The sequence below is a fragment of the Sardina pilchardus genome, chromosome 20 (genome assembly GCF_963854185.1).
Source record: "Sardina pilchardus chromosome 20, fSarPil1.1, whole genome shotgun sequence".
Lineage (NCBI taxonomy): Eukaryota > Metazoa > Chordata > Actinopteri > Clupeiformes > Clupeidae > Sardina > Sardina pilchardus.
The window spans coordinates 15571822-15588867 of NC_085013.1; the positions used below are offsets into that span (position 1 = coordinate 15571822).

General features: G+C 47.5%; 1 protein-coding gene across 4 annotated transcripts in view; it reads left to right on the forward strand.

Moving 5' to 3' along the window:
• The window catches only part of LOC134067623 (AT-rich interactive domain-containing protein 1B-like), a 144175-nt gene that overhangs the window by 34276 nt on the left and 92853 nt on the right, over nt 1-17046 (forward strand). For 3 of the 4 annotated variants that reach the window (XM_062522992.1, XM_062522995.1, XM_062522993.1), the window contains exon 4: nt 5967-6113. The exons of the other annotated variant lie outside the window; for it this stretch is intronic. In XM_062522992.1, the coding sequence (XP_062378976.1) occupies nt 5967-6113 (147 nt within the window). The remainder of the gene's footprint in view (nt 1-5966; nt 6114-17046) is intronic. 4 annotated transcript variants of the gene reach the window in all.

The window sequence follows — 17046 nt, forward strand, 5'->3', positions numbered from 1 at the left end:
GGAAACTCCACTCCACCTGACGAATCCGAGTGCTACATGACTCACCAGAGAGTGTGGGGAGCGACACGCTGGACGTCAAATAACATGAAATAAAAAAAATCCGCCCTAACCGCGAAATGACATTCCGCAGTTAGCACTGGTACATCAGAGCGACTCACAGGGGAGCATAGGGATGAAATGGGCTTATTATGGGCTGGATCCAGCTGCTTGGAGGGAGGTGTCTGTTCTCTCTGGGGGGGTGGCAGGCCAGCGTTGTACCTGCTTTGTGAGAAAGGTCAGGGGATTGCTCGCTTAAGAATCCAATCTGAAGGACATTGTATTTGAACACGGCTGTACAGCTGTATCCATTAAGGGCCGACCGTGAAGTGCGGAGATCCCAGCTTGTCAGCTTGACATAGAGAGGCCCAGCAGCGTTACAATACAATACCCGTGTGCTCTCCCCCCTCCTGCTGCAGACCACTGACTTTAACTGCTTCAGAGCCAAGCACGACACACAGCCCACTCCCCTCGCTCCTAACATGAAATGTCCTACTATAACTGGAGCCAGTGAAGGAAGAAAGGACAATCTATTGAAGAAATGTCATATATATAAATCTGTTTTTTTTTCTTCTTTTTTGAGGGATATGAGCAACCAGGCAGTCAGCCTATTTCAAGCTCTCCTCATTCACACAGACACATACACAGAAAGGAAAGGGGGGGAAAAAAGATACAGTTTGGTTAAAAAAATACATGCTGCTACACAGACAGACACTGTTTCGGAGGAGAACTCAAATGTTTTGTCAGTCACCCGCATTCTTTTCTTGTGTTCTGAAAGGAGGGTGTCGTGTGCTGTAGGTTTCTCTGATCAAAGATGTCATTTTTTTTTTATATTCAGAGCCCTTGATTTGGAGCATCACAGAGCTAATAAGATGTGCCAGTCCTCCCTGGCAGCTCCTCTCCACATCCTGCAATATTGTGCAACTTGCTGATTGCTTCAATTATGAAACTCCAATTTGAAGTGCCATTGTTGTCTCAGCTAATGACGCAAGGGGAGCATGAATATGGATGGGCCGCATCTCCCACCGCCATCCTTGTAATCTGTCATCTCACTGAGACGCCTTTGTTTTGCTTAAGATGGCTGGTGTGTGTGTGTGTGTGTGTGTGTGTGTGTGTGTGTGTGTGTGTGTGTGTGTGTGTGTGTGTGTGTGTGTGTGTGTTAGTGTGTGTGTGCGTGTGTGTTTGTGAGTGTGTATGTGTTTTTAAGGCTGTTTTTGTCACATTTTTTCTGTGCCCAAGAAAAGAGAGCCACTAAAAATACTTTGTTTGACTGGAGTGGTGTATCCACATAGACGTAGACATAGACATAGCACCTGAGAAGAACGTCATTGGTGCAGTAACTGTGCTGTTTTTCAAGCGCTACTCTCCATCTGCCTCAAATGTTGTGTTTACCTCTTATTGTGATTCTCACTCTCTCTTGCCCTCTTATTCTCTCATTCTCTCCTTCTCTTTCTCAAGCACTCCTCAAAATGCACCCTACCCCTCCTCTCCCCCTAAAAGAGCCTGGCGCCCCCTTGTATTTGTGGTTGACAAGCTCCGAAGAGCTGCCCAGTTTAAATCAGAAATGACTGTCCTCCAGGGCCCCTGGGATGCGCCAGGGCCACGGGGCTTTTTAAAGACATGCAATTAAGCTTAATTTTTAATGAATATTAATGGAATTAGTGGCAGATTTGGCGGAGATCTGCATCCGAAGGTGTGGGAATGACTAATTCATTTGGTAGTCATGAGGAGCCTGCCGACGGGGGGAGTGAAGGATAGATGGATGAGGGGAGGAGAGAGAGAGGGAGAGAGAGAAAGAGAGAGGGTGGGAGGGAGGGAGGGAAGGAGAGATGAGTGGTTGGCTGAAAAGGACTGAAGGAAGAGAGAGGGATGGGTAAAAGGTAAAAGGAAATAGAGGGAGATGAATGAAAGACTTATTTTGCTGAAGCATATAGACTATGTGGTAGCATAAGCTGAAGATGTGTTCTTTAATCTTATTTCTTTCTGTCTGTCTCTGTCTTTAATCTTATTTCTCCGTCTGCCTATGAATGTGACCTCTCCTTTCAAGCATGGTGAATCAGCCCATTTAAACCTCTCAATGATGCCCCAGAATGATATACTTCCCTTTGATATGATTGAATTGACACATTTTTTACATTTCTTACTAGGATTCTCAAATAAAACTCCTCCTTTCATTTTCTTTTACAACCATATTTTGAATAAGGAAACATTTTATTTTTTCATAGAAAGGTAAAGCTATTATAAATTATTCATTACAGGTATTATTATAGGTATTTTGATTTTGTTAGCCTAACCAGTAATACTAGGTCAGGAGATTTGTGTAACATGATGATTAAAATGGCTCTTAGATCAGAAGAAAACATCTTACACAGTTATACTGCCTCCCTGAGGAGTTATACAAGGCACATTATTGGCCTGAAATGTGAAACTGCTCCATGAAGCCACAGTACAACACACTGTTCCAATGGAGAATATAGACTTTCACACAGCACCAGCATCACAGTTAATTGTACCGATGCTACATCAATACAGCCGTATCCACTCTAAACACAGTGCTTTGGCATCGATAGCGAACAGCTCGAGCCCAGGAACAGAATTCACAGAGTTGAAATGGAATAGTTATCTACTGCAGTCTCCCATTTCCAGAGTAAATATGGAAAGGATTGACTGTGGAACATTTGCGGTCTTAAATCTTTACAAGAGGCACTGAGCATTATGGTGAAGTGGAGGCCAGCAAGATGCGTTGCAGAGGTAGTAGGCAGTGGCGCTCATCCCTGCCTGACTGACTGACCTGAAAGTGACTCCTCACAGCCCAGAGAGCATACGAGGCCACGATCTGGCTGAACCGAAAGTGAAAGTAGGTGACTGTGATGTCAGATTGTAAACAGTGATGTGAGACTGACCTTGTTTTGACCCACTTCTCATGGCATTCCTCTTGAGTAAACAGACAGACACATGCACACACACAGACACAAGACGTACACACACACAAACACACACAGTCTCTCACACATGCCTGAGTAAATATTTGGCTTACATATGAGGAGTTTCCTCTGCTTTGAGTGGAAGCGGCACATGAGGTGAACCTGTGTGTGTGTGTGTGTGTGTGTGTGTGTGTGTGTGTGTGTGTGTGTGTGTGTGTATTTTCACATGTTGTTTGAGGCCAGGCCAAAGAAAGCCACGCTTCATTGTACGTCTCTGCCTTCCTGAGTCCACCCCCCCTTCCCCCCTCCTCTCCTGATTGTTTATGTTGGGAAGTGCTGTATATTTTTACTAGAAGTATAACCCAGATGAATGACTTGCATTGCGGTCATAAAAATCCAGTTGTTGGGCTCGTGGCCAGTGAGTAGTGGAGTTCCAGTGGAGTTGAAAGAGCCGTCTCTGACGCAAGGGCATCACCCTGCTGGCTGCTTTATGAGTGTTAGGATTCATTTAAGGAGAGAAACAAATCTTGATTTGGCACCTCAGGTGAACGTAATGAAGATGAATGAATTTGTCTAAATCTCTCTCTCTCCCTCCCTCTCTCTCTATCTCTCTCTCTCTCTCTCTCTCTCTCTCTCTCTCATGAGTATGAGCTGGAGTGGAAGATGGCTTTACTTTTGCAGAGCATTCAGTGCCAACCAGTACAAAAGCAGGTGTTCTCATGAGACAGAATTACCAGACCATACTAACACCTGTGAAAATGTTCACTTAATTAAGACCTGTATTTATAAGCCTTTCTTTTTATAGGCAACACAAATAAGGACAAAAATATGAGAGCAGTAAACCAACATGCAAAAATATTTACTATAGAAAAATTCATATTGATAATAAGACAGATAATAAGACAGTCTGTCTGTCATCCATCCAAAAGTGCTAGGTTTCATTAGGCTAAAAAGTATAAATCGGTTGGTGTTGTAGGACGTGGTGATTGCAATAATTACTGGGATTTACCCTGTAATTACCCTGTAACAAAAATGAACTATTATGTGCACTTGTAGTGTGTAGCATGAAGTGCACAGCCTCAGACTCCAGCAGAAGCAGGGGTGCATCGCCCGAGGTGTTAGTGCCACTGGTCTGGGAGCATTATCAGCATTACTGTAGTCTGCCTCTGAGCTAAAGTGCTATCAAACAGGACTTTTGCATAATGGAGTTTGACGTCACCTCAGGAGTCCAGCCGCCCACCATGTTTCCCCTCTTGCACTTCTCCTCTGACTGCAGTCACGTGCTTCTGAAATGTTATGTTTTTGTAGTGCGACCGTGACATGTTTTCATTCAACTCTCTTACAAATGTGCGAGTGAGTGATAATGAGAATAGCACCCAAAACTGTGTTAAAAGCCCTGATCGGTGGCCACTGCTGAGGTTGATTGCAGAGAGTTTTGCTGCGGCTGCCTTTATGCCCTGTCCCCTGTGTGTGTGTGTGTGTGTGGCAGTGGGATCAGCTGGGAGAGGAGGAGATGGGGGAATGGAGTGTGTGGAGCAGTAGGTGTGTCAAAAGGGGAAGTGTGTGTGTGTGTGTGTGTGTGTGTGTGTGTGTGTGTGTGTGTGTGTGTGTGTGTGTGTGTGTGTGTGTGTGTGTGTGTGTGTGTGCGTGTATGTGTGTGTGTGTGTGTGTGTGTGTGTGTGTGTGTGTGTGTGTGTGTGTGTGTGTGTGTGTGCGTGTAAAAGCTATTGTCCTGCATATTCAGTGTGTGTGTGTGTGTGTGTGTGTGTGCACTTGTGGGAGCAAAAAAGAGAAAGGGAAAGCAGGGAGTCTGTGAGAGACTTATGCAGAGGGACAACTGGCGGATCCAAAGAGAGCTCCCTGGGGCTATGCAGTGCCCCTCTGCTGGTTAGTCCCTCTGCTCTGTTGCCCTTTAACCTCACACACACACAGCTGTGGTCACTGTCTAAACTCTGTGTGTGTGTATGTGTGTGTATGAATATGTGTCTGTGTGTGTGTGTGCCTGTGTGTGTGTGTGTGTGTGTGTGTGTGTGTGTGTGTGTGTGTGTGTGTGTGTGTGTGTGTGTGTGTGTGTGTGTGTGTGTGTGTGTGCGCATGTGTGTGTGTGCATGTGCACTGGCATGCTCGCCGGCTTTACCATCCCGCCAGCACCCTCCCTTTGAACTGACTGAATAATCTAACACGCAGCATACAGTGAAGCCGCTGTTGAGGGCTTTTGCCCTGTGGCATCAGACTTTGGAGAGGTGGCAAAGAGGCGGCTCTTGTCAATCTAATTAAGCCCAATGAGTTTCCCGCCTCTGCTCCGTCAGTGTCGTTTAGCCCAGTGGGGCTAATGGGGAGCTAAAAAAAAGAAGTGCCCCCCTCTCTCCAAATACACCCCCCCCCCTCCCCCTTTCCCAAAAGGGCTTCAAATGCCGGTGTCTCAGAGGAGCTCCTTGAGTCTCACATGAGTGCATGGTCTCGTTCAGTGATGGTTCAGCTGGAGGAGGCTGGACGTGTCCGATGGATGACCCGGCGCAAGGTTGCAGGGCTTGACCTCAGCTAGCTGAAGCCAGACCAGAGGAGAGAGTGTGTGTGTGTGTGTGTGTTTGTGTTTGTGTGTGGTCTAAAGATTGTGTGCAAAGGTAGTAGGTAGATGTTTTGTTTAATGGTTGATATCTAGCCTATGTTGATATCTAGAATGTGTGTGTGTGTGTGTGTGTGTGTGTGTGTGTGTGTGTGTGTGTGTGTGTGAGTGAACACAGAGATCTGTACTCAGGTGTGAATCAGTCTTTTTTTGTCATGAAGCCCAGGCTTCATTGACTGTGAAAAGGGGTCATTGCCCTTTCTTTTCCTTTTACAGGATAGCACAAGTGTTTATTCAAGTGTACTCACTGCAATCTGAGCCATAGTTAAGGGATGCTCACCTTTATGCAAAATACATTCCTATCAGAGAAAGACAGAGTGCCATTACTGATTCAACCTTTTCTCTGCCCCCCTCTTTTTCATCCTCTCTCCCTGCGGTAGGAGGTCTCACAGGAGGCTTATGGGAACAGCAGAGTAGGGGGCAGCAATGGTGGCGGCAACAGCACTAGCCAGCCTGTGGGGAACTCTGGGAAGAACAACCATGAAGATGTGGGTCCCATGCACCACGACCGTCCCTCCAGCCTACCGGTGAGTAGCGTCCACAGCGGCCAGTCTGCACACAGCAAGCGCCCAACAACGGCCCTCTTCCGCCCTCAATTGCATAATTGCACCCTAAGTCACCACTTGTTTTTTTTTTCACAACTCAAAAGATTCTTTTTGTTGTTTTCTGGGAGCAAGCACAATAATGATCAGCTAAACACAGGTAATTCATTGTTCCTGGGCAATGGACAATCAATAATTATAGGAAAACGTAGTGGAGAAAAAGAGTACATGCTTTTTTATATTCCATGCTCTCCACTATAGTGCCCATTGAAAGTAAAGCACGTCATCCCCAGTGTGCCTGCCTCTCCAACCACAGAGTCCCCCCTCACGCGTGCAATTTCATCCCTCATTCACAGGGACGGTCCCACATTCCAGTCAAATTTCACAGACCCGGGCTCCACATACTCGCACTCAGCACACATGAGCCGAAGAGGATGACAGACAGACAGCCACTCGGGCTTAAAGAGGTGCTGCGCTCAGAGCACGCGTCACTCTTCCCCGCGCCACCAACTTGATCTGTCACCTCTGTCTAAATGGCCCCCGAGGGCTGAATGAATCACTAAGGCACTGTAAACACCCACACACAGGCAGGTGAAGCAGGAGCCCCCTTTGTCCTGATGCGTGCATGTGATTTAACATGCCATGTAGATATGCTCCATGTTTGGGGTGTTGTATTGACACATGTGCTGTGTATTTTGCATGTCAGCCCCTGCTGCAGTTCTGTTTGTCTGCTTGTCACTTTGAGGTGAGAGAAAGCATCTTCCAAAATCCCCACGGAAGAAATATCGGGGAGATCTGTCATCTCTGAGTTTGCTGAACCTTGGAAAAGTTTTGCTGATCTCTCCACCACTCCATAATCTGATAACCAGTAAAAGTCTGCCACATTTCGTTCAAGTCACCTTCTCTCCACAGCTGCTATGTATAATGAACCAGAGTGTCAGATCTTTTTGAAAATAGATTTAAAAAGGAAGGAGCTGTAAATTAGCGCAAATGACTATTGGCTCTCACACGCGCTGCCTCGGCCTCGCTCTCGGTGGCTCTCTCTCCTCTTCTTCATTCTCCTCCTCCTCCCGTTCTGTCTCTGCCACCCTCCCTCCCTGCTCTGTTTCCTGCTCAGCTTCCTGGCTGTTGTCAGCCACTGATTGGAGGAGAGCGCTGTCACTCACTCAGGGACCAAAGGATATTGGCTGTAATTAGACAGCGTCGATCCTCCCTCCTGCTCACTCTCACTCTCATACACAAACACTGGGTGTTCTTTTGTTCCATTTAGCTCCGTGTGCCTGAGCAGACCCATATTTCACTGGCCACTTCATACTAATACCCACATTAAACGTCCACTGGCCTGCCTGCGCGAGCAGAAAAAAGGACACATTAAATTAGGTTTTGCAACAGTAAGCTTTCGCCAGACGAACTTCACCCGCATGCCCCCACCCCCCAACCCCTCTCGTTCTCCTTACAGTTGCCGAGATAAAAATCATTAAGGAGGTTGACTGGAGAAATAATTGAGGATATTTTGTGAGGCCAACCAGAACGGCAAAGGTGTACACAGGGAATATTCCGGAGCACTGCTCCGGCTCCGAGAATAATTTGGCTTAATTAGAACGAGGCTTCAGCATGCATTGTGAAGATGGAGCAGAAATGGCTGATATGCATGTTACTATACCCCCCCCATCCTCTCTCCTTCTCTCACTCGCCCTTTCTTTATCTTTCTATCCATATTATATGAACATGACCTGTCTGTCTGATGAATGTGCTGTATCTATTGATCTGCATGTATTTTTTCATACTGTTGCCTTACCTACACTTTTGAAGTGTAGCTTTACTAGATTGGTTGCTTCCCATCCAGCTAACCTCTCCAGCTCTCTCTCTCTCTCTCTCTATCGCTCTCTCTCTCTCTCTCCCTCTCTCTCCCCCTCACACACTCTCCCCACATCACTGTCCTCTATCTCTCTCCCTCGCTCTCTGAAGCTCATGAAAGGTTTTTTTTGTAAATGAGGAGACTCATTGATGTGTCAGTCCTCTTGCCGAGTGTGAAAGCCCCCAGTACTTTGGAGATTTATTTGAATTCAGCTACTTTAATCCCAGCACTGCCCCAGGGTCCTTTTGCGTTTTTGGATTATTTCCAAACTCTAGAAGCATATAGGCTAGATCCTAATCTGGAGGGATTTCGGGCCCCTTTTCTCCCGCCCTCTCTCTCTCTGTTCTATTTCTGCGTTTACCCATTTTTGGCTCCACTGAAACTTTCACGAGACACCTCAGATCTCCTCTGGCCCACAGCCGTGGACTGGGCCCATATTTATTGATTATGGATGGATGCAGGGCAGTGTGATGGCATAGAATGAGTTACTGTAAGCAATCACACGGCAGAGCATGCTCTCTTGCCTTGTCTTGGTGTGTGTGTGTGTGTGTGTGTGTGTGTGTGTGTGTGTGTGTGTGTCTGTGTGTGTGTGTGTGTGTGTGTGTGTGTGTGTGTGTGTGTGTGTGTGTGTGTGTGTGTGTGTGTGTGTGTGTGTGTGTGTGCGCGCGCGTGCGCGCGCTTGGGGGAGCAGGGTCATATTCAGTTTCAGTAATCTAGGGTTAGCTTCTTGCAGGACGTATCCTGGCTGGGCTGTGTAATACCTGGCTCCAGCAGCGCCTGCTGCCTGCTGCCTGAGCCCCAACCCAAAACAGAGAGATACTGTATCTCTTGCTAGTTTCCACATGCTCTGCTCTGCTCTGCTCTGCTCTGCTCTGCTCTGCTCTGCTCTGCTCTGCTCTACTGTCTGTCTGTCTGTCTGCCTGTTTCATATACATGTTACTCTCAGCGTCAATACGACAACCAGATGGACAATTACAGACAATCAGACAGACAGAGAGCAGAGAAATCTGTGTGTATGTGCACCACGTAATAGGCTGTCACATACTGATTGACACCCACCTCACACCTTGTGTCCGCACTTGTGTTTGGACCCTCTTAGTTTATTTTATCTGGAGGAAAGCACAGACAGCCCACTTCCACACACACACACACACGCACTTCCACACACACACACACACACACACACACACACACACACACACACACACACACACACACACACACACACACACACACGCACAACACACACACACACACACACACACACACACACACACACACACACACACACACACACACACACACACACACACACACACCACTATGCCCCCTCCAGCCCAGTCCCTTGTCTCCCGCCCCACTCACCCCCATGTCACTGTGATTGAGATTGACAGGGCACAGCTGGACGGAATAAGATTTTCCATCTCCCTCCGTCTCCCTCCCTCACTCCCGCGCTCCCTGCGTCCCTGTGACAGTGGGCTCTCTCCTGGAGCTCAGGCCAGCATGTGCATGTGCTCTATTTTAGAGGGAGGTTGCACCGTGACCGCACTGTCATTTCAGCACTGGGCCCTGACCCCTGTGGAGGCCGCCTGACAGTGGAGCTCTCTGCTGCAGACACACACACACACACACACACACACACACACACACACACACACACACACACACACACACACACACACACACACTATACAAACACACACACACTGTACAAACACGCAAACACACACATGAACCTCTCCAAATATACTCTGGTTTTGAATTAGAAGAAAATAACAAAATGTTTAGTGCTATCCGCTGCGATCCAACATTTTTTTTGTGTTTGAACCAGAAATTAAATTAGTAATTTTCTTCCTATCTGAGGTGGAACAGAGTGAGAAGATTTTTGGTTGAGACAAGGCAAAGTGTTGGGGTGCCCTGTGAGTGCTGAACCCCAGTTGATGGTGTTTGTCTGACCAAGAAAGGGTGTCATGTCTGGGACAAGGCTCCCCAGGAGAGAGAACCCCCCACACTCTCAGTCTCACTCCCACACTCCCACTCTGACAGGACCCAGGGCCCCCCCCCCCTGCCTCCTCCACTGGAGTGATATGTGTTCCTAGCAGCGTGTTATTATCTCTGAACACGATCTCCTTTGCTCTTCAGCTTTAGATTGTTTGGCGTAAAAGCTAATGAGCTGCAACCCCATACTCCCATTTCCTCACGTCTCAACTTTTGCACCTGGAAGAAGACGGAGATGAAGAAGAAGGAAGGGAGAGAGAGAGAGAGAGGGAGAGAGAAAAAAACCCACACAGAAATGTTGATTTAGTGTGTTATCTTTAGCGGGTGTTTTCTGAACGTTTTAGCCAAAGAATGAGCGGAGCGGGGAGAGCTGGAAGAAGGAGAGGATGAAATTACCACACCAGACAGCCAGAGAGCATTGATGCCTCCCAGTCGCAGAGAGAAAGAGAGAGAGAGAGAGAGAGAAACAGACAGACAAAAAGGGAGAGAGGGGAAAAAAAGCGAGGGAGAGGGAGAGAGAGAGGAGATGGCTGAACCTGGTTAAGCAAACAGAGTGCTGAGCTGCTGGCGCCTGCAGCCCAGCTCGCTAGCGGAGAGGAGGCTGCTGTTGACGTGAGCTCTCACATGTGCCGAGAGGGCCTCTCTCTCTCTCTCCCTCTGTTCCTCTCTCTCTGTTCCTCTCACTTTCTCTCCCTCTCTGTCTCTGTCTTTCTTCTTCCTCTTTTCTAGCTCTTTTTGTCTGTCTCTAGCCACTCTCTCCTTGCCAGCCTCTCCCCGTCGTTCACTCACTCCTACACTTTTTTTTTTCATCGCATGCCTCTTTCTCCTCTCTGCCTTTCACTCTTCCCTCTGATCTCCAGAGAGAGAAGGAGAAAGAGAGAGAGAGAGAGAGAGACAGACAGAGAGGAAAAGAGGGGGAGAGAGAGAGAGGGTGGTTGGGAGAGAGTGCCAGCAGCCACTTCCCATCAGGAGAGCAGAACACACACCTAGAGGAAAGCGAGCGCCAGAGTCTTTTATTGTCAAACTGGAGCGCGTGTAAAACTAGTGCCTTGTAAACTTGAGGTGACGTGAAAGCAGGGAGGGAGTGTGGTGTGTGTGTGTGTGTGTGTGTGCGTGTGTGTGTGTGTGTGTGTAGAGGGGAAAATGTGCAGGAGGTGGAAAGGGGAGAGTGGGCCTACAATCAATCCCAATGAGAGCTCTGCACAAGAAGGCTTTTACCCGTGTGTGGGTGTGTGTCTGTGGGTGTGTGTGTGTGTGTGTGTGTGTGTGTGTGTGTGTGTGTGTGTGTGTGTGTGTGTGTGTGTTAGTAAGTGATTAGAGTGTGTTAGGTGTGTGATAATTATATGGCTATTTTGGTATTTTGTTGATTTATAGTTGTCTTATATTTTGTTGATTTATAGTTGTCTTTTCACATCCATCTTGTTTTTTCATCTTGCTCTTAAGAGTGCTGTAAATTGTCGAGTTAGAGTGTTGTGTGTAGTGTGTTGCATTGCATTGCAAGCTGTATTGTGCAGTGTTGTGCTGTGTTGTGCTGTGGCAGGAAAGTTGTGCTGGTTCAGACTGCATTCAGGCTGCAGTGAGTCACATTGGCACCAGCGGTGCTCAGATCAGCAGGCCCCACATCAAGCAGCAGCCATTTTAATTAGCCACTGATGAGATGCTCGTGAAGAGGCAGCGGCAACTCCCCCTTTGTTTTGGACCACGTCTTTGTGCGTATGCGTGTCACCGCACGTGAGGCTATGTGAAAGAATACAACGGAGGTGCAGGAATAGGAGTCCAGTCTTTCGTTGTTCTCTCTCCCTCCCTCCCTCCCTCCCTCCCTCTCTCCTCTCCTCTCCTCTCATCTCCTGCACCGGGGGAAGAGCAGGCTGGCTTCTTTCAGCAGCTCCTCTAACACCTTCCCCAACACACTGTAAGAATACACCAGCAGCGTGGTCCAGTAAATATAGCCATTACATTGCCGGCTGTCGTGGAATAAATAAAAGAGAGAGAGGGAGACAGAGAGAGAAGGAGAGAGGAGAGGAGAAGAGGGGGGGGGGGAGAGACGGATGGTATGGTCCACCCCCGTAACCTTCCTGGATATTTTTATAATTCATCATCAGCTGGCAGCGTCGGGGAGCAGCAGGGCTGTTTTTTCTCCTCACCGCTCCCTCTGGCTGCTGGAAGTCTGAAATTACATCTGTCTTTGAAGTTCGGGTCGCACTGTTAGGGTTGCCATGGCGACAGCGGCTGGGGGAAGGGGAGGTGTGTGTGCGCGCGTGTGTGTTGGGAGGGGGGGGGATTGGTCTCCTTGGAAGGCACACATGCTCAGTGGAGGATTGTCTTGATGGCATTATTGCTACATTATTAGCGCCCCGTTCCACACGCTCGCCTTATTGCTCGTTTTGGTTATTAGCGCCTCAGCAACACAATCTCCCCTTTCCCCACCATTTACTCGCTGTTTACAGCCATTTAGAGCAGAATTCCTTCCTGAGCTGCGCTGCAGCCTTTATAAACATCCCAAATTCTCACTTAATTTTCCAATACGTTTCAAAATGGCTCATTTGAAGCATTTTCCTAATGGGACCCGAGCACATCTCCTTCCCGAGGCTGTACACTAGAATGCAATTTGTTGAATGTTGTGCACAAGTGTTGTTTGTGGGTGCTCAAATAGTGTTGTCTCTGATGCTCATCTCAGAGTCTCAAAACAGCCCTTTTTTATGAGCTTTGGACTCGCAGGCCTGTTCTAGGGGCCAGCTAAAACATTCAGAGTTTTTCTGACTCAGGCAGAGACGCAGTCTCTGGGCCTAACAGGGAGAACTCGATCTGAGCTGTTGTGCCGGAGGAGGCAGGGCTGAGACGGACAGAGAGAGGAAGGGCCCGAAGACTGAATTAGCATCCTTTCCCATAAGCCCCGAAGAACACGGACCACCAGCGAGAGATCCACTACAGTCATGCCTCACAGTGCATTGTGTTTTTTTTTTTTAATCATAAAAGGATGATCAGTGAGAAGCGAAGAGCTGAAGTGAAGGAGAGGGAAAAAAGGAATATGCCGGAGCTGCTGGTGGGTGTTTTGAAGGAGGGGAAGAATATGGAGGTGACGAAAGGGCGTGCATTAATGTGGAGCCCCAGCTCGCGAGGAACCTGGAGCGGCGATCTGCATTTCCCGACAGCCCTGGCATTGATACATTTTTCATGAATGCTGAGAGGGAATTAGCGGAGGATTGTAGCCGCAAATCGCTCCTCATGATCCGACGCAGAGACAGACAGAGAGAAGGGGTGGATGGAGAAGGAAGGGGTGGGGTGGGGGTGAGGAAAAGAGAAAGGGAGCCCCCCTCCCAAGGAGGGAGCAGTTTTCCCCCCTCACCTGCAGGGGTCCTCGTCCTGGTCCGTGATTGATATGTTAGTCTGCTGAGGGGGCCCTAAAGGCCCCATAGGCCAGTGGAGGGTGGTTGGCACGGTTACGGCACGCCCGGGGTGGCAAGGGGGTGATCTTGGGCTCCAGGGAATTGCCACCCCCTCCCTTTTACCCCAACTCACTCAGGCTCTGCAGCTGCGCTCAGTTGTCAATCTCTTCTCTGTTTTTTGGTTGTTGTTGTTGTTGTTTTTTTGTTGTTGGTTTCTTTGGGTTGCTTTTTCTCTCACCCAACCAGTGAACCGTGCTCTCTCCAGTAGATCCAGAGCCATCCACACTCACACTTCAGACACACGGCTCAATAGTCCGGCAGAGAGGCATTGTGATTCTCATTTTCTCCCCCACCTGTCCTTTTCATCTCAGTTTGATACTGCTGGCAAAATTTGGAAGTTTTTGAAAGTAGCTTTTTATCTGGCTCTGACACAAAGACAAGGAGAGGCCTCTAATTGCTTTCACCAAAAAAAAAAAGAACTACAAACAGGCCTAGATCTCTTTTTTGTCTTCTCTTGAATGCTTGCACATGCACAGATGTTGGGGAGGGCCGGTTGTTTTCCTTTGCTAATTTCACATCAAAAATCACAGGAACATTTGAACATTTGGATCCATGGCATGCTAAAAGGCATGTTCAAAATGCAAACAGCATTGATGATTTCCCTCTCATTTGTAATGCCTTTGGTTGGACATGAACTCCCCCTCTTCTCTGTTCTCTGGAAAGAGCTGGTGTCTGTAAGACCTCCTAAATTATATTCTATGCTACAGCACACTGGATATTCTTCCAGTAGGATTTTGTTTAAGGCACACGATACTAATAGTCCTTTATAGTCAGTATTTATGACTTTCCCTTTCATCTTACGTCCTCCAGCTTTGAAAATGTATTATTTGCTATTATTACCATTTCTGTCTAGCTGTAAGGAGTTGGATCACACTGAGAAAAACAGCCTCTCTATCTTTAGTAGCTGCTCCAGTGCAAGCAGCATTGTGAAAATGCTATGGAAATGTTGCAGAGAAAGAGAGAGAGATTTCCCCAGGCCATTCCCTTCCATAGGGAGATGCTCTCCCTCCTTCTCCATATTCAGGACTCTGCTCTCAACTTCTCCTTCTCCCCCTTTTTCTCTCTCCCTGCGCTGTTTTTTTTTTTACCACTTTCTTTTTAAAGACATGCAGCGCTTGGTTTTCGCTGCTGCTCTCCCTCCCTCTCCCCCCTTCTGCCACTGCCAGCACATTTTTATTCAAAAATTCAAATCATCGTGGAGCTTGTGTCCTCGTCTACGGCGTCCTCGAGAGATGCTATCACACCGGGACAGGAAGCGCGGCGCTTGTCACACTCCCAGCCGCGCCGCGCCGGGCATCCTTAAATGGATCACCGCGGAAACACACAGCCGCCATGCTGGGCCTCGCCTCTGTCTGGCCTAATTGAAGAATTTGTGTGAAATCGGACGAGACGTGTGCCGCCTGTCCTCGCACTGAGAGAGGTAATTGCATCTGCCTCCAAGCAGGAAATGGTTAACAGACACACATGCACACACACACACACACACACGCACGCACACACAGATACATACACAAACACGCATTCATGCACACAGTATACACACCTACACACACACACACACACATAAATTCACACGCATATTTGCATGGTGTCATTCACCTCAGACTATGCGACAATAAATCACATTGTATTTCAGAGGAGATAGGAAGGAGGGGCAGCAGGATGAACAAGAAATGGTCCTTTTGAATCAGCACTTTTAAATCATTTGCAGTTTTTTACAGTTGCTAACAAGTGTAAAAACCTAGACAACCTAGACACCTAACATTCCTACATCATACAGTTAACTCAATTCTCCACAATATGTTTGTTAAATATCAAGTCATTTCTTGATATAAAAAATATATCCATGCTGAACGTGTAGTTATAGTTATCATAGCATCCAATGTTCAAAATACTAACTTGATGGAATTACTGAAACCACCTTACTTGACGTGTCAGTTATATTAGTTAAGTTCAGTAGGCAGTTCTACTGGAACATAATAGACCACTGGCAATTATTTTTGGTTAAGTTTTGTATGTGCGCATTTTCTGAAAATGAGTGAGTCAGTTATACTTTTCATAAAAAATAGAATTGATTTGAATTGATGGGGAAAGATCTACTGAATCTGTTTGGGCATCTACAGTAAATATTAGATAATCTGTTTCTCTTTCAAGTCGACCTTGATGCGATCCACAGCCTATGACAAGAGCTCTGTCCAAAGCTGTTGTGGAGAGGGTGGCAAAGAGATTTCTTTTTTTCAATCATAGTAGGAGTTGGGAATGCCTCATCTAAGTTCTCAAATTGCTTCTCGTAAACAATTTTAGGAAAAACATTGGTGAGAATGGAAAGGACCACAGAAATGAAACAATAACGAGGTCACATCTAGGTCTCCTGAGCTGCTAAAGAACCAGCTATGAGAATTACAGTGTGAACTTGTCCTAGGGGAAAGTTGAAGTGATGGCATGAATCAACAAAACATGCTTCATACAGTACATGACATTTGAATCCAAATGTATAAAAAACATAAGCACAAAGGAGTACATTCTCCCCCTTTCACTGTGTATGACCATACAAGAACACTTCAGCACCTGGCTGTGTCTCCTACACATGTGTTTTGCCCGTGTGTAACCTTGTTGCCCAAGGAGGCGTTCAAGTGCTCCTGTGCAGTGCACCTCTGTGCTAAGAGACCTTCATGGCAAATCAACTTTGACTTTCAAGGCTCATTTGAACAGTGTGGGGGAGAAACGTAATGTAAGCTGGTTTGACTTGGTGATACTTGCTCGTCTGGTCTGACTTGGTGAGAGTCTTCTGCCTTTCCCCCCCTCAAGATTTAAGCAGCCAGTTTAAGAGAGCTTCCCAGTGAGTTCTCTGTATTTCCCTCTCATAGCCCTCGCCACATAAGTGCTTCAGCTTGGCCTGAGCTGTGGGTGAAAGCAGCAGTGTATTTGCAGAGTAGTGTTTTTTTTTTTTTTTTTTTTGGTAAATGTTACGGTCCTCATGGTCAGGTGCTCGCCCGTATTCACACTCTCAGCGTGCTCTGAGGTCGACAGAGCCAAATGACGTCCATAAAACAGGCCAATTAAATTCCGCTCATCTGCTGTCACCTAGTGGGACTCTGTAGGGGTGACGGGGCATGTGATGGCGACTGTCACCCCTCAGTCGGTGCTTGCCTGTGTGTGTATGTGTGTGTGTGTGTGTGTGTGTGTGTGTGTGTGTGTGTGTGTGTGTGTGTGTGTGGATAAGTGACTCAGACAACTGCCTTCACAGCCTTCCCTGACCTTTGGAGTGTGACCCGTCACCAGTGCCCGTTAAACAGGCAGCGGTGCGTGAGGACTGTGGACACGCGCTGTCATGGCGATGAGGAGATGCAAGCGCGCACACACACAGACTCATACACTCACTCACACACACACACACACACACACACACACACTCCCCTCCCCTCCCATCCCCCTTGCTCAGGCTGTGGCTGCGCGTGGCCTTTCGTGTCACATTCTGGTGACCCTAATCTTCAGAGCCGCCTGATCTCAAGGGTCCCTGATGGCATCATCTGAGAGAGGGGACATATGAAATATAAACACTCACACGCGCCCACACACACACACACACACACACACACCAATATTCTCTCATGCA